The sequence below is a fragment of the Lethenteron reissneri genome, chromosome 26, assembly GCF_015708825.2.
Source record: "Lethenteron reissneri isolate LAM-NWPU_2019-01 chromosome 26, ASM1570882v1, whole genome shotgun sequence".
Lineage (NCBI taxonomy): Eukaryota > Metazoa > Chordata > Hyperoartia > Petromyzontiformes > Petromyzontidae > Lethenteron > Lethenteron reissneri.
Genome location: NC_083804.1, coordinates 8,471,098 through 8,490,709, shown reverse-complemented (window position 1 = coordinate 8,490,709; position 19,612 = coordinate 8,471,098). Strand labels below are relative to the sequence as shown.

The following is a 19,612-nucleotide window of genomic DNA, read 5'->3' as shown; positions in this document are numbered from 1 at the left end:
CGCTGACCCTGTGAAATCTGACCCTTCCCACGAGTGGGCTGACTGGCAGCCAACCCACTTAGCTGCCAACCGCTAACCTTCGTTCCGGAAGGAGCCGCTCTTTCCCGATTTAAAGCTTTCACAAGCGAGGTTAAACCGTGTGTTTTTATGCATTATTTTTGTTTCTTTTCCCGTCGTCAAAGACCTCAGTCACCAGCGAGGGACCGGTGACGAGGACTCTGGACGGAACGGACGGGACTCTGACTCAAACGCTGCCCCGCCGAGAAAGGGGAAGCCCGCCAAACAGCCTGTCGGTGTGTGCACAGGTGCACTGTGGGTATTGTGGACGACTGCCGTGGGTTCTGTGGCAAGCGTGTGAAGTTCATGGGCGTCTCGTGTGACCCTTGTGTATCTAGAGTTACAATCAGACCGAACGTTTGACCCACACGAGCGTACAACGTGACATAAGATGGCTACGTAGGTGGCAGGAACAAATTTGCTCCTGCTGCTAAAACCATCATCCCGTGGTTGGGAATTTCTATTTGTTTTGGACCAATGGCCCAATTATGACAAACTATGTTTTTTTTACTGTCATTTTTCAAAAACGTTAACATTGTCATATCAGTAGCGTGTGCCTATGAACAGATTTACCCCTTAAAAAAGCCTGATCTCATGGGGTAATGGAAGCTCAGCAGAGCTGAGCCTGATTAATGCTTGGATCCAAGACTGCCAGGGAATATCTGGCTCCCTCTGTCTCTCTCCATGCCCATCTCTCAGGGTCTATAACTCTACATGTCTCTCCATGTGTCTTTCCCTGTGCGTCTCTGTCTCCATGCCTCTCTCTCTCTCTGTCTATCTATGTCTTGCATTGTCTCGCTGCGTGTCTATGTTTCTCTCTGTCCATGTTGTTAAACGTGGTGGTGATGCTTTTGTTGATTGTGGTGGGATAATAGTGGTGGTGGTGTTTGTTGTGGTATGTTATTCACGGTGGTGTTTGTTGTGGGGATGGTATTAGTGGATTTGGTAACAATCATTGTGGTGGTGGTGGTGCTGGTGATGGTGGCGATGCTATTGTGTATCTAATAGTCATTTTGGTGGTGGTGTTGATGGTGTTGCAGACTTGGATGGACTCGGATCAGGGACGGGCGACGGTGGAAAGGGCGATGGCTTGGACGGTCTCGACGACAGTGGTGAGTGAAGCGTCCTCCTCACGGATTACACTTTCTCCCCGCGCGCCGTTACCATCCATTCAGAAAAATCTACAACATCCCGTAGGGTGGTGCCATACGGTGGTGGTTCATTGCCCACGTTTAAATGGAGGCAGACAAAAAGCATTGCTGACCCCACCAATGTATGTACTGGGTGTATGTTGGACTTCTTTTGCACCATACGTAGCCAACGGTGCTAATCAGAGGTGCGGGTGGAGGACAACAAACTAAACACAAAAAGCTGTTTTAAGGAAATTAGTTTTTCAATCTAAAGATTCAATATAAAGAAAATCTAAAGATTGAAAAACCCAATCTGTTACTCTCCTCTGAGTCAATGGTGCACAAGCGCAAGTAACAAAAACCGCCAGTAACAAAAACCGCCATGTGGCAGGGCGGCGCGGTGCGGCCCGTTGTTTACGTCACGATGGGGAAGGTCGTGAGTTCAAAATCCCGGTCGGTCGACTCGGTCAATCCTATATCTTGGGGAGACAGAATGGGTACTGCTTTGTGGGCGAAGTCAATAGTGGCTGTCATGGTAGAGAAACAGGCCCTTATCATGAAGTGCTATCATTAAAAGTGAGGACAACACAGAGAATTATCCGTGTAACCGCTCAACAATCATTTTGGTGGTGGTGGTGGTGGTGCCAGTGATGGTGGCGATGCTATTGTTTATGTACAGTCGGATTGTAATACATGAAATCTATGTTGTTTAGGTTATTCACATTTGTATTCAAACCTCAATGGCGCAGAATTACAAGTGAAAGTGTCTCCTGATAAGTTGACTGAGATTCAGCTCACATTGTAATGCGCAGGCCCTGAGCTCGCGGTGAGAATTCCACACTCCTATGGTAGAGGCCAATCTCTCAGTACTGAGTCTAACTTCCCACTCTGAACTTCCACACAAGTGGCAAGTGTTATTGACCCTGGTGGGACAGTGGGCTCAGTTGACCTATGGCCGACCTTTATTTTAACTTGTGGTTATTCCATTTGGTGAGTCAAATCCTACAATCGGCAGCGCCACTATAGCCAATCTTTGAACGTCGTAATTTATGACGTGATGTCGTGCGTCGCACAAGTATAAAACAAGTCCCGAAGTGCCGACGGGAATTAAGAAGCACGAGTGCCATGCATGAGTAGCAGCACACGTGACCTTAGGTTCACAAAAATACGTTTTCAAGACAACCAATAACATTGCATACATTGGAATGTATTCATACATTAACGCACATAACCGCTTGCACATAGTGACATCATTGATTGCTTGAGATAGCTGCTGCCTAGGCAATGATACAAATGCAATCCGCAAGACGCGCCTGGGAAGTGAGACCCCAGGACCGCGCTGCCGAAGGTTGCCACCTCGAAGGTACAAAAAGAAACCACCGGGATTTATCGTGGGAAGAATATTTCACAGTACCGCAAGAGTGGAGAACTACATGTAAATGCATTGTCTTCAGTGGGGTATTGTTATGCAGCAGACAAACACTGGGACTCTAAATCTCCTGGGAAGAATTACAGAGTTCCCAGAACAGCTGACTCAAAATGAATGATCCTGGGAAAACCAGGACAGGTGGCAACTCTATTCACCACTCACCTGCCACTCACTCACATACTCACCATTAACTCACCCTTTACCGGCCACTCACTCATCCACCACTCACCCACCACTCACCACTTTTTAATGTCCTCTGACGACGCGTAGATTTCCCAGGACAGGTACCTTGAAAAGAGGCCCATCCTGGGAGAACCAGGGGCCTGAGTACATAATGATGCACATGATTCTAGAAATGCCGTAAGTCCGATAAAAAACTTGTCATAACTCCGATTCAATAATGGAGTTCAAACAATAGTCCGTAAAATTGACAACATTGTTGTTGATAACATCGCTTACAAATGTCATAAAAATGTATTATAACATAAATGTACTTTCCTCAGCCACGGCCCGGCTGAAGCACACGGTTGCAATTATATCATGGTGGCCATGTTGCATGGGTGGTGTCATGATGGCCATGTTGCATGGGGGTTGTCTTCTTGGCAGCTGATTGGCTGCTGCTCTGATGACGCAATCCCCAGCAACCACTGACACTCCCACAGTGTTTTGAACTCACGACAACCGCCCGTATTTCCTTCGAAATCAGTTCCAAATTTCCTTCAGACATTACGGATCTTATTACAATCGCAGCTTGCCAAACTTGTGACAATTTTATGAGCATTTTTTGTACTCAGGCCCCAGGACAGGTGGCAGGCGACTGCCCCCTCTGCAACAAACCCCTAGGCTCCTTGGCTTGACTCCGCTGACGGTTTGTGCACAGGTTCAGACGGAAAATCTGGACTGGTGGACAGACTGGCGGACGGAGACGACGACGATTGGGACTCAGACGAGTCGGAGTTTACCGACCACCGGCACGACGCCCTGGGCATGGGTACATGAGCTGGCGCCACGCGGCGCTCACAGACAGCCAGCGACATAGCGGGCAGGGGGAACTGTTGCCCCCCTCACCCCCCCGCCCCCACAACATTTCAACCCGGGTGGGGGAGAGGGGGGCAGTATAATGTAGATCCCCTGACTAAAAACCTCTGTGGAACAAGAGTTTGAATACACCTGTTTTTGCAATTTCAAGTTTGCATTACAACTGTGTAGATTTCCACGGTTGCGTTGCACGGCCCTCTGATGCGTTTTCGGTTCATGCTACGCGTTGTTCGGTTCAACGTCTGACGTCTTTAGTAATGTGCTGGCAGCTTCTTCAGGATAAGTTTTTGAAGAGGCTTCTAGGACGGCCCGCGAACAAATACTTGTCCATCTGCCAGCATCTTAGCCGCTCTAATGGGATTCGAGAGGGGAGTATTTTCGATCTACTATGCTTCCAATTTTATTTAGTACGCTTGATTTGCTTTTCTCACTGCAAGAGATCTGTGTGAAGTGTGGCCAAAATAATGTTTTTTTTAAGTTACCTTTGGTCGTCGGGATACTGCCATGGTGTAACGGCTAAACACACCCAACTTGTAATCCAGAGTCCGTGGTTCATTCTCCTCGTGGTATTCCAAACAACGGTCAAAGTTCTTAAATGATGCCGAACAACATGCAGCCTGAAACACATCAGAAAGTTATGATTGCATGATTATGAACGTGTATTTGTTTTACTGTTTATATAGTATGTATGTTGTGGTGGCCGTGTTGGTCAGAGGTCAGTTTACTGGGCTGGCACCGTTGATATCCTCGATTTGAGTCTGGGTTTCAGAAGTCAATGAACTAACCAAATTCTCAAGCGTAATGAGTAGGTGGCCTCAGACTAGTCTGGATAAAATGCAGCAGTGAGAATTAAAATAAGAATTTGCTTGGCAACGAACTATCATGTGACTCATATCACTGTCACTGGCAGAGAGGGTGGGAGAGTGCTGCCCCCTGCTGTGTGGGTCAGAGGTCACTTGAAGGGATCTCGGAGGGAGCCCAGTGATAGCCACTTCAATGGGTTGCACTGCTCTCCAAATAATCCAAATGGACATAACGCCGCCAATAGTGCGATGGGATCAAATCTGTATAGCACATTGACATGTAATTGTTGCAGGCTTGTATATGTACGTGGATGGTAATGTCCAATGACACTTGTCATCATCAATGGGTGTTTATTAAGTTGGCCCCGGTGAAATAATGAAGCACGGGAGGTAAGTGCGTGTTTACACAAGCAGAGTTGTTCTGTGATTACACTGTAAAGCGGCTCCTCAAGTGTAGCAAGTCTATGGTCTCTGCGCAAAAACAATGATTGTGTTAAATTTGTCTATTCACATCATTCCAGCCGTGATGACTCAAAAACAATGAAGGTTGATTGTCACGTGATGACAACTTCTATGGCAGGCCATGTGGGAGAGTACACCAGCTAGTGAGGATGAGAAGCAACGGAGCAGATCTCAACGGTAGTACTGCGATCTCGTCTTACTTGACGGCATTGAAACGGACTTCAAAAGTAGTTCTTCGATGTCATCTTATAGAGGCCGCTGTTTAACACCGTTTGATGTTACACTGCTTCATGCGAGAGTCCCAATTGTAAATATCTTCACCTCGTGACGACATAAATCCAAGAGCGCAATTGAATTAAAAACGGTAGAATATGGCAAAATAAAACTGTAGCCATTGCTCAAATTGCCACTATGTGGAACTCTACCTCACCTCACAACTATCCGCTCCCACCATCACTCGGTGTTGTGCCTCAGTGGTGAAGTGTATGTAAGTTTACCCCAGTGAGACAGACATCCGCATATATAGGATCTATGTGTCTCTCACATCGGATCTTATAGGAAACATTTATCACAGGGGTGGAGGACCTACGGCCCATGACTTCATTTCATACGGCCCACAGACAGATGAGCCCTACCACATTGAAACGGCCTGCAAGTGATATTTACCCATCACTGTGTATGGTATCTTAGCCACACTTAACCGGGTACTAGAGAGAAATATTTTTGACCTGGCAACAACACTATGTTTCTCACTATCGCTTGCTCGGTCACGTCTATCACTAATAGGCCTCTCGCACTTAATGCGGGGCCCACCGCAAGTATTTGAAAATCTTATTCGGCCGTCAGTACGGAAAGGCTTCGTCACCACTGATTTACCGGTAGACAGTCACCATTGCTTGGCTGTACCACTTTTGGCTGGAACAATGACTACAGGACACAGGAGCACCTGCAGATTTCTTGCCTACACAAAGTGCGAGGTGTGTGTTACGGTTTTATCGGCTGACGTGATCTATCCATTCGCTTTTCCCCCCGTCAAAGACCTCAGTCACCTGCACGGCACTGGTGACGAGGACTCTGGACGAAACGGACTGGACGCTGACCCAAACGCCGCCTTGCCAAGAAATCGGCAGCCCGCCAAACAGCCCCTCGGTGTGTGCGCAAGTGCACTGTGGGTAGCGTGCCAGGAGCACGGCGGGGCACTCTGAAGGCGCATTCTGGGTATTGTACAAACGCGTTGTAGGTGATATTCAAAAGCAGTGTAAGTATTGCACAAGTGCATTGTGGGTGCTAGTCAATTGCACTGTGGGTGCTGTGCAAGTGCATGATGGGATCACCAACTTCTCTGGATACCGTCTTGAATTAGGCGCCATATAAATGCAAATTATATTGAAAATCCATATTCAACTGCCCAGTTATCCCATTAAAAAGATGTCAGGTGTGGTTAAATTAAATAAACGTATTATTCAATGGTATTCCTAAGAGATTGTTACCTGTACATTGTCCACTGAAGACTCATTTACACCACAGTGAGACAAAGCGACCATTGCAGTGTTAACTTACGGAAATGCCTTTAGAATATATCAAACTCTTAAAGACTCAATGGTACCATTCAGGAAAATGGAACAAAGTTGGACACAATACAAACAAGACAGTGCCAAGGGGGACAAATACAGGATAGTTTCTACGATCGAATTACATTCTCGAACCACGACAGTTTGTGGCAATGTGGGAGTGGTGAATCGTTCCTTGCCTGATGCCGAAGCCTCGCGTTAGGTTTGTGTCGGGGTGTTGTGTTGGATCAGGGTGAGGGCTGCACGCTGACACGCGCGGGTGCGTGCGTGCGTGCAGTGCGCAAGTCGCGGTTCGCAGACGTCGACACATCGGCGAAGGAGATCGAACCGAGCAGCCGGAAACCTCGTATCCAAGAGGAGGCGGGGCCAGAGTACATCGTCGCCGGTGAGGACGCACATCAACGCACGGAGGCAGACAGACAGACGTACAGACAGGCGAAGGGATGAGTGGACAGAAGATAGATAGATGGTTGTACGGAATGGCAGACAGATAAGTGAATCGGCAGCTGGCATACAGACAGATTGACAAATGGATGGAAGGACGGGTGGATAGAGATATGAATGGAATGACAGACAAATGGATGAATGGATGGACAGGTGGACTAACTGGCAAATGGATGCATGGAGACTTGGACAGAGGAACGGACGGAGAACGACAAGTTAATTGACGGATGAAGAGACAGATGGAGCGATTAAATGAGCTCTTGTGAAGGTGCTAGATCGACTGTGGCATCCCAAAGCCATGTGAGATGGCGACGGCTTGGGAAAAAGACTTTCATCCAGCAGTGGTTCATCTTTATTGCGCCGAGAAGCAAAATTTAACCTCCCAACCTCGAACACTTTTGAGAGCCACATGGGAGGTGGATGAGGACGTGCAGTGGGAGGAAAGCCTTCATCCATCGGTGGATAAGTCCTTGGCTGATGTTTAACATTTCACTCCCAATATCCTCAAACTGGGATACTGGAAATGCAATCCAGAAGTCGCCGGACTGGTTTCATTCTCCGGCATTTGAAACAAGGCAGGCAGCTTTCAAAAATCCCCCCACCTCTGTCCACCCCGCAGTATAACTGGGTACGCAACATTCCCCTAGCTAGCGTAGAAGCGGTGGCGAGATGTTAACTACCTCGCCTGGTATACAGGAGGTCGTGGCTTAGATCCCGACCCTGACGCCTGCTGTATATTTGGAGTTTGCATGAACTCCGGGTCCTCTGGGTTTTCCCTCCAAATTTAGAAACGTGTTTAAGAGTATTTGGCTGCTGTAAATTTCCACGTGGTAAGCCACTTCGTTGGCCGGGTCCCTTCTGAAAAATAGCTATACAGCTCAGTGGGCTTTACCTGGTTAAATAATAAATAGTTTATAGTTGATATACAGGTTCTCTCGATCTCTCTCTCTAGTGGAGGCCCTTCTGCCAGCATCGCACGAGCAAGATATTGCAGGGCTGCACCATTCACCTTTTTTAACCTTTAACCCCACCGCCCCGCACCCGCAGAGGCCCCGGTGATCGACGCGGATGCACGCGCCAAGCTGGAGCGCGACCCGATCACGGTGCGCGCCGGCCAGACGGCGCTGGTCAGCGTGCCGTTCTCCTGCAAGGGCACCTCGTGCTCGGCCAACTGGACGCGGGACGACGGCGCCACGGAGGTGCGCGAGGACGAGCGCACGCACCTGGAGCGCTCGGACCGCGACGCCACCTTCGCCCTGTCGCGGTGCGAGCGCGGCGACAGCGGCGGACTCAAGCTGCAGCTCAAGAGCCCCATGGGCACCGCCGAGATCAACATGCACCTGGAGGTCATCGGTAGGTGCCCCTCCTGTCGTCGGTGCTTAGACCGAGCGAGTCGCGCGATGGCCATCGTCGTCACCGTCCGCGCTTAGCGGGACGTAGTCGAGAGTTAGCACGTTTTGCCGCTTGTTACCAAGGCTCGTGGTTGCATTCACCCTGGCTGCCCTGGTGAATACCGCAGGTGTACGAACCGCATATGCACGCCCGTCTCCTTCAGAGTGCCCATTAAAGATCCCGTGAGGGTTTTTGTTTTTAGGAGTAGGCTACTTGTGCGCGTGCGAATGTGGTACTGCGGCTACCTGTAAATTACCATATTGGGAAAAGGCAAAGCAATATTACACCCCGACTTGTAGACGTCAAGCATGAATGCGACCACACACGCGTGCGCTTTGTTTACCTACTCGTGGTGTGACCTGTAACCATTCCAATACAGCGAAACCTCCCGAAGCCGGATTCAAGGAAGAGTTCAGGGTAAGCCTGAAGGCTCCCCAAAATCAGTCTGGCTTTTGAGAGGTTTTACTGTGCAGTAAACTCTTCATATTCGCGGATCGTGTAATTGCGGTTTTGCGTATTTGTGACAAATTTATTCTAGTGCGATTTTCCGATATTAGGAAGCCACAGGAGGTGTGTACTTTTAAATCTAGATTGAAAACTCATTTCTTTAGAACTGCTTTTGTGTTTAATGTGTTGCCCTTCCCCCGTACTTACCATTAGCACGGTTGGCTACGTACGGTGTGAAAGAAGTTCAACATACATACATTTGACATTTTCAGGGTTGTATTTTTTATATTCGCGGCCGTAGCACACTGCTACCGAACGAGAAGTGTTGAGACATGGGAGCGGCGTGGATCGTGAGCTCGCGAAAGTTGCCCAAGCGACGCTCTCCCATCACTCTGCCTTTGCCGCACTGTTTACAGCACGCGCAAGTGCTTTCCTTAACAATACAGTATTTTGAAATTTCATAAAATTCACGTATTCATTTATTCATCGGTATTTGCACTTTTAAGCATGTTCATTACTAAAGGTAAGTTAAATAACACAATATATTTGTTCGTCAATATATGCGTACAGTTAATGTTTCAATAAAAAAAATACAAATACTTCCCCTCGCCCGATTTTCCTCAAACTTTTCAGCGTCAACATCGGCGTATTTAATATTCGCGCGCCGTTCTCCGGGAATGCGCACACCCTGCCACCCTCTCCCCCCGCGAATATTCAGGGGTCTCTTGACAGCAACAACGGTAACAACGGTCGCACAATAAACGCACACAAAAATAAGTATAACCAGTAAAAACAAAGTTTTTCACTATAAATCCTTTATATGCGTAGCGGCTAGAGTCCTCTCGTCCTCTGGCTTGAGATGGCTGCCACCTATGGGTCAGATGATTGCATTGCACCATTAAGCAATTGGTAATTAAATATAATATTTTTGTCCTAAAAAGTGTAAAATTTTGGAACAAAAATTTTCACGAACATTAATTGTCACGCACAACGAGTCTGTGTGGAAATGTCAGCTCGATTGGATCACGGGAAGTGGGTTAAAAAACGACCGAAAGATTTGCACGGTCCTAAGCAAGCAAGCGAACTTAATATAAAGGATTTAAAAACAACCGCTCTCCCATCACCACCACCACCACCACACCGACGCTGCCACTCTTTTCCAGACAAGCCGACACCGCCCGTGGGGCCCCTGGAGACGAGCGTGACGGGCAAGCTGGTGACCATGACATGGCAGCCCCCGCTGGACGACGGCGGGCGTCCCGTGTCGCGCTACCTGGTGGAGCGGCGCCAGGCGGACAAGCGCTCGTGGGTGCCCGTGGGCGATGCGGCGGGCGACGCGGCCAGCTTCAAGACGGACAAGGTGGACGAGGGCAAGGCCTACCAGTTCCGTGTGCGCGCCGTCAACTCGGAGGGGGAGAGCGACGCGCTCGAGTCGGGCACCGTGACCATCGAGAAGCAAGCGAGTACGTGCGCGTGTGTGCGTGCGCGCGTGTGCGCGTGCGTGCGTGCGTGTGTGTGGGGAGCGGTGGTGTAGCGGTTAGCGCGATGCTGCGCTATGAACCCGGCGACTCGAGTTCGATTCTCGCTCACGGCCAACACCAGTGACGATTATCTGAACCGGTCCCGGGCCTCCCCTAGGTCGACTCAGCCTAAAATGAGTACCTAGTGCGATGTGTAAACATCGCCACTGGGGAGACAAAGGCGGCCGGGCGTGGTGTTGGCCACCCACACCCTCGTGTACCGTGCCGGCCTTCATAGGTGCTCGCTAACAGCACTTGCCCCTACAGTCTGTTAAGGCTACACGGGGGATCTTTGTGTGTGCCAGTGCGCGCGGAAGTGTCGGGGGAGCTGTCGCGTCGCGGTTGGCGCGCTGCGCTGTGAACCCACCGACCCGATTTCAAATGCCGCTCATGACCCACCAACAATAGCGACGATTGTCTGAATTGGTTCTGGGCCTCCCTGAGGTCGACTCAACCTCAAATGAGTACCTGGTGTGTAAGCATCGCTACTAGGGAGACAAATGCAGCCGGGCGCGGTGCTGGCCACCCACTCCTTGTGCCGTTCCGGCCTTGATAGGTGCTCGCTAACAGAACTTGCTCCAAATGTATTGTTGGGCTATCCGGAGGATTTTTGTGTTTGTCTTGGTGTGTGTTACGAGCGGCACAACTACAGGAATAGATACAACCATGCTTGGTCATTTCAATCGGTTCACCAATGACACCCGTATTTATTTCATGACTTCCTGCCAATGATCCCTCAACACTTCACGCGCGTCAAAGTGCACCTAGCCTGGCACAAGCGCTGTGCTGACGTCACTCTCATTTAGTGACAATGCACCACCTCTGCTCCCTACTATTCCAACTTGCACATCAGTACACACGCACTCGCAACGCATTTATACAAAACAAATATGAATAATAGTAAAAATAGTTGCAATAAAAGTGATAATAATCTCAATAAAAATATCGAAATACTCATAGAACAGAACACACTGATAGTATTTCGATTTTAAATTAATATTTTATTTATACCTTTATTTTTGATATTTTGACACGTTTATACATCGCAACACAATGGCACAGATTCCCCATGGAGCCTTTTACGGACTCTTTGAGAAAATACTGTAAGCAAGCAGATTCTGGTGCAGCGAATTAAACCCGCAGCGTTTATGAAACCTCACTGCAAAACAAACGTCACGAGAGCGAACAGGTTCGAGCGCAGTAAATTAAAAACGCGGGGTTAAAAATATCATCGCAGTAGCAGACGTGTGCCATGGCAGTGAATTAAAATGCAGATGTAATAAGGCAGCCGCAGTGGAATGGCTCACGTTACGTTTCTCCCGTTAGTGTTCGGATTTTTAGATGCGTTGCTTCAGTGTGGCCGATCCGGTCTAATGATTTTTTTTTAAACCCATGAACACACGGACACATTTGAAAGATATTCCCCGCAACTTACTCAAAGCTCGATTGGTAACATTGGCAAAACTGTAGCAACAATTACTAACGTTGCAACAAATATATAAAATTACATATAGAACACAAACAATAATAGTGACGGCAGCTAAATAGTTTCCACAGTGTAAAAAATAATCTGAATAAAAATTGAATAGAATAAAATTTCGAATAAAAACAATACGCACAGAAATAACAATAACTCAAACAGCAATAATTGTTTTAACTATGTGGGAGGAAATCTAAGGTAGAACCTCTCTTAACGAAACCAGTCGTTCAGTGATTTGATCGTTAAATGAGATGTTATCCATTTCAAAGGGCAGCAGACACCGAATGTAACCAATGCACCAACGCTCATAAATGGACGTCGCTGATTGGCTGAGGCCTGGACAGACCACTTTGGAGCTCGCTGATTGGCCGAAAAAATGTTCCGTCTCGCGCTCGTCGTAACCCCGTCGTTAAACAGGGGAATGGTCGGTAAGCAAACACATTGGGCTCTTTTTCGATTTAAAGCTTTCGTGACTGCAGGGATTCATCTTCTTGGTTCTTTCGGTAAAGTCACGTGACTTTACCGAAAGAACCAAGAAGACATTGGGCTCTATGAAGGCCTTACACTACTATACACTACACTACTATACACTACACTACTATAAACTACACTATACACTACACATTGGGCTCTATGGAGGCCTGTCCTTAAGCGATTAGTCGTTAACATGGGTGGTCATTCAGAGGGGTTCTACTGTACAAGGCAGTCATATACTGTGTTGTGCTGCTCCACATAGAAGGCACAGCGCACGATCCCTGCGTGATCCACTGCGCACCCTGTACTAGTGCGCACCACCGCAGTTCCAGTCTGCGTGTTGATGAAGCCGTGGCTGGGGCCACCTTGCTGGAGTGCAAGAGCGCCGCGCTACGAACCCGGCGACCCGAGTTCGATTCCCGCTCACGGCCAACGCCAGTGAGGATTATCTGAATCGATCCTGGGCCCCATCCCCTAGGTCGATTCAGCCTCAAATTAGTACCTGGTGCGGTGTGTAAAGGGGCCGCCCATAAATGACGTCACGCACCTAGAGGGGGGGGGGTCAGACATGTGTGACGAGGGGGGGTGGTTTGAGAAGTGTGACGTCACATCAAAATGCGCAACTTTAAATAAATATAAACAACACGTTCTACTTAATTAAACAGACTTTTTAATACATGTTTTCTCCTACAACATCAGAGTGCAGCAGCACATTAAATACGCACTACAATGACAAGAGTTTAAAGCGATTCGAAGGATGTTTTTTTTTTGGGCGGGGGCAGAGCTTTGTGACGTCATATTTGAGGGGGGTCTGACTTTTTGTTGTGATGCCGTGTGACGATGGCTGAGGATGCCGATTACGATAACGGTGACAACCGCCGACAATGATGATAACGACGACGACGTCGATGATGGTTGCATTTGCACCTACAGCCCCTCCGAGCGCGCCGGGCTCCCCGCGCGCCACCAACGTCACCAAGGACACGGTGTCGCTCATGTGGACGGAGCCCAAGAACACGGGCGGAGCGCCCGTGGCCAGCTACGTGCTGGAGAAGCGGGAGCGTGGCACCGTCGCCTGGAGCTACGCCTCCACCTCGGCCATCTACGGTGCGAGCGTCGCGCGGCTCCCGCGGGCGGTGACTTCACCGGATTTAAGTGTGGGTGGAGGAGGAGGCTGGCACGTGATGGGAGGAAATTACTTTTCACAATGGAAGAGGTCATACTTGCCGCAGCGGCTTTTGGGTAACCATCGAGCAAAGGCGGTCGCTGCATCGCACGCTTTCAGATGCGTTTCCGCGGCCGTCTGGAACACTCTTCCTCCTGATATTAGGAAGCCACCAGGAGCTATGCACTTCTAAATCTAGATTGAATACTAAATTGTTTAAATTGCTTTTTGTGTTTAGTTTGTTTTCCTTCCCTCGCACCTCCAATTAGCACAGTTGGCTACGTACGGTGCGAAAGAAGTTCCACATACATACATGGGGAAAAAGCCAGAAACTAATAGCTATCCAAGGTTATTATTATTCATTTACTATGGGCGTGAAAGTACCGAGTAATGGAGAAATCCATGGTGTGATAGAGGAACTCGGTTCGTTCAGGAGAAACTCATTGTAGAAGACAATCTGGTGACTCCCCTTGCCCGTGTCTCTGATCGTAGCACCACTTGCCTGTGTCTCCGTCCATGCAGACACCCAGCACACGGCGAAGGGCCTCAACGAGGGCACGTGGTACGAGTTCCGCGTAACGGCCGTCAACAGCGCCGGGCGCAGTGAGCCCAGCGCCGTCTCGCAGCCGGCGCTTCCCAAGGAGCCACTGAGTACGTGCACCCACGCGTGCGTCTTTGTCTCCGTGCGTCTTCATGGGTCCGTGTGTGTCTTGTGTAGAGCGGTGGCGTAGCGGTTAGCGCGCTACGCTGTGCTACGAACCTGGCGACCCGAGTTCAATTCCAGCTCAAGGCCACCAACACCAGTGAACATTTATCTGAACCGGTCCTGGGCCTCCGCTAGGTCGACTGAGCCTCAAATGTGTACCTGGTGTGGTGATTAAACATCACCACTCGGGTGACAAAGGCAGACAGGCGTGGTGTTGGCCACGCACCTCCTCGTGTGCCGTGCCGGCCTTCATAGGTGCTCCCTAACAGCACTTGCCCCAACAGTATGTTACAGGCTATTCGGGGGATCTTTGTCTTTGTGTCTGTGTGTCTCTCTATGTGTGTGCAGCGGTTAGGGCATTGTTCTACAAATCCAGTGAAACGGGTTTGATTCCCGCTCACGGCCAATACCAGTGGCGATTATTTGAACCAGTCCTGGGGCTTCCCTTAGGTAGATCCTGGGCCTCCTCTAGGTCTACTCAGCCTCAAATGAGTACCCGGTGCGATATGTAAACTTCGCCACTGGAGAGACAAAGGCGGCTGGGCCTGGTGTTGGCCACCTAACCCATCACGTGCTGTGCCGGCTTTCATAGGTGCTCGCTCACAGCACTTGTCTCTTAATGTCCATTAAGGCTATACGGGGGGCCTTTGTCTTTGTCTCTATGTACATGCGTGTCTGTGCGTTGTTTTTGTATGCATGCATGTGTATGTGTTTCTATATGCATACTTGTGTGTACATGCATGTACACGTTACGTGAATGTTTGTATGTAAACTATTTTGCCAGGGAAGGCCCACTGAGCTATATGGTTCGTTTTAAGAAGCGACCTAGCCATAAATGATAGCTCAAAGAAGTGGCTTATTGTGTGGACATTTATAGCAGCCAAATACTCTCAACGAGTGTTTATAAATGTTGAGGGACAGACCGGAGCACCTGTAGAAAAATCCACACGACCATGGTGACAACATGCAAACTCCAAATATACAAGTGTCAGGATCGAACCCACGCCTTCTTGTATAAATCAGGCGAAGTAGTTAACATCTCGCCACCGTGGCGAATTGTGTCTGCGTTGCACGTGACGCACACCACTTTAAACGGGCGAGTGTGACAGTCGCTCTGAAGGGACACGGTGGTGAGACCCGACCAATCACCAGTGGCAGGCGAAGAAGAAGTTTCACGATGCAGGGCAATTCCCTCGGAACCAGCGCAAGCGACGTTGCACCTGCACTCACTCCGCCGCCGCCCCGCTCTCCCGCCAGAGTGCCCGGGCTCCGTGCACGGCCTCGCCGTCTCCAAGCTGGCGGCGCAGGGCTTCACGCTCAGCTGGAAGCCGCCGAAGGACGGCGGCGAGCCCGAGGGCTACATCGTGGAGACCTGCCCCGAGGGCAGCAGCGAGTGGACGCGCGCCAACAAGGCGCTCGCCACTCAGCCCTCGTACACGGTGGGCGGCATTCACGACCGGCGCATGTACTTCGTGCGCGTCACCGCCGTCAACGAAACGGGCCTGGGCAAGCCCACGCAGCTCGACACGTGCGTCAGCGCCGCCCCGCCCTCAGGTGAGACGATCGCGCACCCACCCTGACCTTATCCTGACCCCTCCCTGACCCCATCCTGACCCCACGCTGACCCCACCCTGACCCCTCCCCATAGCTCTCCCCACCCCTGCCCACCTACCACTCGATGGTGTCATTATCGGCATTGTCCTTATGCTTTGGGTCTTTCGGTGAAGTCACGTAGATGGGTTCAAAGCAAATGACAAAAATAACTAAAAACTACGACGTTTCGATCACAACACAAGCGATCGTCATCAGGAGGCGTCTATGCATCTGTAAAGGAGAGCCGACACAAGGTTGCAGGGGGTTCGTCTTTTATTCCTTTTCTCCAGTCCACACCTGTCCCCAGCCGTCTCAATCTCGTTCCCGCCAAGATCTCCCCTCTCCCCGCCCGTTCTCTCTCTTATATCTCCTCGCTTGCTCCTCCCCCTTCCCCTGTCACCGTCCCACTCCCCCTCCTTTTGGTGGGAATCCTTCCCCTGACATCCCTTACATCTATGCCTCCTGTGATGACGATCGCTTGTGTTGTGATCGAGACATCGTAGTTTTTTGTTATTTTTATTATTTTCTTTGAACCTATCTACGTGACTTTACCGAAAGACCCAAAGAATATGAATTCCTGCAGTCACGACAGCTTTAAGTCAAGATTAATTGTCCTTCCTTTTAAGCGCGAACGCGCACGTGCGCACGACCGCGCTTACGGTCGTGCAGTGACAGAGCGCTGGCTGGGCCACGCTGCTGGAGTGCAAGAGCGAACCTGGAGACCAGAGATCGATCCCCCCTCGCGGCCAATGCCGGTGACAGGTATCCGAACAGGTCCTGGGCCTCCCTCAGGTCGACTCGGCCTCAATTGAGTACCTGGCGCGGTGTATAAACATCGCGACTGGGGAGACAAAGACGGTCGGGCGAGGCGCTGGCCAACCACCCCCTCGTGTACCGTGCCGGCCTTTGTAGGTGCTCGCGAATGGCGCTTGCCCCAACAGTCTGTCAAGGCGAGCGGGGGTGGAGCATCTTTGTCTCTTTGTGCGTGTGTGCACGTGCAGTCCGTCCTTCCTTCAAGCTGGACAGCTCTACCAGCAACTACATGAGGGTGAAGGCGGGCAACACTGTGCGACTGAAGGTCCTCTTCACGGTGAGTGGCGGCGGCGGCGTCAAGCCCGCGTTCCCTTCGCCGGCGTGGGCACCGCCGTTCGGCTGGCAAAGCGGCAAGGGAGCCGAGTGGTGCACATGTAGTAGAGTTACCCACTCGATATTCACAAACAGGGAGAGCTAATCGTTGACAAGGGTTTCCCGCTCAAACTAACGGTCAGGGTCTCACAAGTTGTGAGAGCTGACCGTTAACAAGGTTTTCCCGCGCGACCTAACGGTCAGGGTCAGATAGGGTAAATTGGGATCGAAAAGCAGATTGGGAACGACCAATCACAGGGTTCCACAAGGTGGCCGGGGATTGGACAACCCGGCCACGAACGAGTATAAAGCCAGAACGCTCAGAGCTCTCGGGGAGTCCGACGACACGAAGACCCAAGACGGCGGAAGAAGCATAGGACCCTGGACCAAGCCCTCCAGCCCTTATAAGGGCTAGGGTTCAGAGTAACCAGTGGTCAGGGAGACATCTCCCTAGGTCCAGTCAGAGGACACTGAAGGAGCGGGGTATGAGTAGCCTGTAGGCTTGTACGTTCGGAGTGTAACGGGTGAGGGGACCGTATACCCCTCGGTGCATAGGGACTGTATTCACAAATAAAGTGTGTGCTACTAAAAGACGTACAAGAGTCTGTCTGTACAATACTACATTTGGCGTCAGGAGATGGAAACAAGACGAACGAACCGCACGCGAAGTCCCGATGATGCAAGCTCCGACTCACCCGTGGGTGCTGCGGGCGGCGCTGAAGATGTTGGCGTGCTGCCAGCCGCCCCACCACCAGCTGTGCAGCCGATCGCCGCGAGCGACGGCAACCAGGCTGCTCACGCCCGCCTCGCCCAGCTGCTGCATGCTGCAGCAGCCATCCTGGAGCAGCTTACCCTGGGGGCTGCGGGCGGGGAGGAGCGGCCGACAGCGAGCGTCCCCGCCATCGCAAACCCGGAAGAGAACGTCCTTCCCGCCGATGGGTCACGTGGGGGCGGAAGCCAAGTGCATGCTGGGACCTCCGGGGGCCAATCACGACACACTGCGTTATCAGAGAGCGATGCTGCCTCTGCAGGACACTCCAACAACACCGCGTCATCACGGCTGCGACGCCGTACAGTACATGTTGTCGACCAAGCCATCGCTGCGTTCGGAACCGAGTCCGAGCTTGACGAAGACGACGACACAGCTGCTCTACAGCAGCGACTGCCTGTCTTTCGCGAATTCTCGTCCACAGGGGGCGACTGGGCAGCATTTCAACGTCGCTTCCTCAGTCACCAGGAGATGGTGGGCTGGTCGGATGCACAAGCACTTCGTGCATTGCCAGCCACCTTGGACGATGACTCTCTCGCTGCACTCATCTCCATTCCCAAGCGACAAAGGGCGACACTACAAGCAGCACTTCAGCGGCTGTCTGATGTCTACGGACCTCCTTCCGCCACACGCCACCAATTCTACGAGAGACGGTGCAAGCCAAGGGAGTCGCCATTGGCGTTCCGCACCGCGCTACTCGCCATGGCAAGAGCGGCTTACCCCCGCATGGACGATGAGGCTATCGACGCACTCGTCCTTCAGAAGCTGCTGGAGATGGCGAGGGGGCTGCGCCTTGTCATCCAGGCCGTGGATGACGAGGACATGTGCTCACTGCGAGCTGCCCGGAGCATTCATGCTCACTTAATGCTGGACCAGGACGAGACCATCACCGCTTCGGCTACGACATCGGTACCTGCCAGCAGGGACAACGCTCGCTCTCCTGATCGAGTCTTCTCGACGTTCAGCGCGACGCCCCAGCGATCACCAAATCGCACCAGTCGCCGCAACGACTGGGAGCGGGGACGGCCCTTCCCCCGCGACGACGCGACGTGTTTCAACTGTGGCCGCCGAGGCCATTTCTCTCCCGACTGCCGTGCACCTCGCCGCCGCTCCGCCGGATCCCGAGACCGGGACTACAGAGCTTCCAGAGCAGCGCAGCATAACCAGGCAAGTCGCGGCACCCCACACGCTCGGTCCTCATACACACCACAACACACCATTGACTCCGCTCGGAACACGGCGTATGATGCGCGGCGTTTGGCCGACTTTTCACGACCACTGCGACCCGGGCAGTGGTCAGAGCTGGCCCATAGAGTGGTTGCAGCGACGGCGGGTTCCTCGGTGGTCGTTGGTTCGATCGAGGGGGTAGAGGTGCGCGTGCTTGTCGATACCGGTGCATCGGCCACTATCATCTCTGAGTTGATTTACAATATACTGCCCGTGCGATGTCGATCTTTGGAAAAGGTTTCCGTTCCGTTTTTCACTGCAAATGGAAGTTCCCTGGGGATTCTCGGCCAAATTCGGGCGCAAATTGCCATTGGAGATATTAAATTGGCCGGCCCTGTTTTTGTGTCTTCTTCCCTTGCGGTGCCGTGCCTTCTGGGAACTGATTTTCTTGCCAAAATGCCCATTAAAATCCTTATCGATCAGGGATGTATTGAACTTCCCTCGGGCCGCCGGATGGCATTTTTACCCGCGGCCACGCATTCACGGACGGAAAATGTTTCTGTACAGGCTTTTGCGGCTTGCGCTGTACGCATTCCGCCAGGGGCACAAATGCTCGTACCCTTACGGTTAAAAAAACCGCTCGCTCCCACCGCCTCGGTAAATGGCATTTTATTGGGACCTTCCAACACAGCAGTTAACAGCCTTTCGTTGGTGGCCGCACAGACTCTTGTAGCGGGCGACAGGGAACCATTTATACAAGTTTTGAATGTCGGTCTGTCAGACACCGTCATTTCACAGGGGACAGTGCTCGCTCATGCGACAGTGGCGCCTCTGGGAACC

At 51.2% G+C, this 19,612-nt stretch overlaps 1 protein-coding gene across 19 annotated transcripts in view; it reads left to right on the top strand.

Moving 5' to 3' along the window:
• The window catches only part of LOC133347578 (immunoglobulin-like and fibronectin type III domain-containing protein 1), an 80,799-nt gene that overhangs the window by 49,263 nt on the left and 11,924 nt on the right, over positions 1-19,612 (top strand). For 12 of the 19 annotated variants that reach the window (XM_061559948.1, XM_061559965.1, XM_061559963.1 and 9 more), the window contains 11 exons: positions 183-305; positions 1,098-1,169; positions 3,497-3,607; positions 5,958-6,068; positions 6,768-6,875; positions 7,982-8,287; positions 9,937-10,236; positions 13,181-13,354; positions 13,935-14,063; positions 15,376-15,672; positions 16,713-16,801. In XM_061559948.1, coding sequence (XP_061415932.1) covers positions 183-305; positions 1,098-1,169; positions 3,497-3,607; positions 5,958-6,068; positions 6,768-6,875; positions 7,982-8,287; positions 9,937-10,236; positions 13,181-13,354; positions 13,935-14,063; positions 15,376-15,672; positions 16,713-16,801 — 1,820 coding nt within the window. The remainder of the gene's footprint in view (positions 1-182; positions 306-1,097; positions 1,170-3,496; positions 3,608-5,957; positions 6,069-6,767; positions 6,876-7,981; positions 8,288-9,936; positions 10,237-13,180; positions 13,355-13,934; positions 14,064-15,375; positions 15,673-16,712; positions 16,802-19,612) is intronic. The other 7 variants (XM_061559966.1, XM_061559962.1, XM_061559960.1 and 4 more) reach the window with 4 other exon arrangements.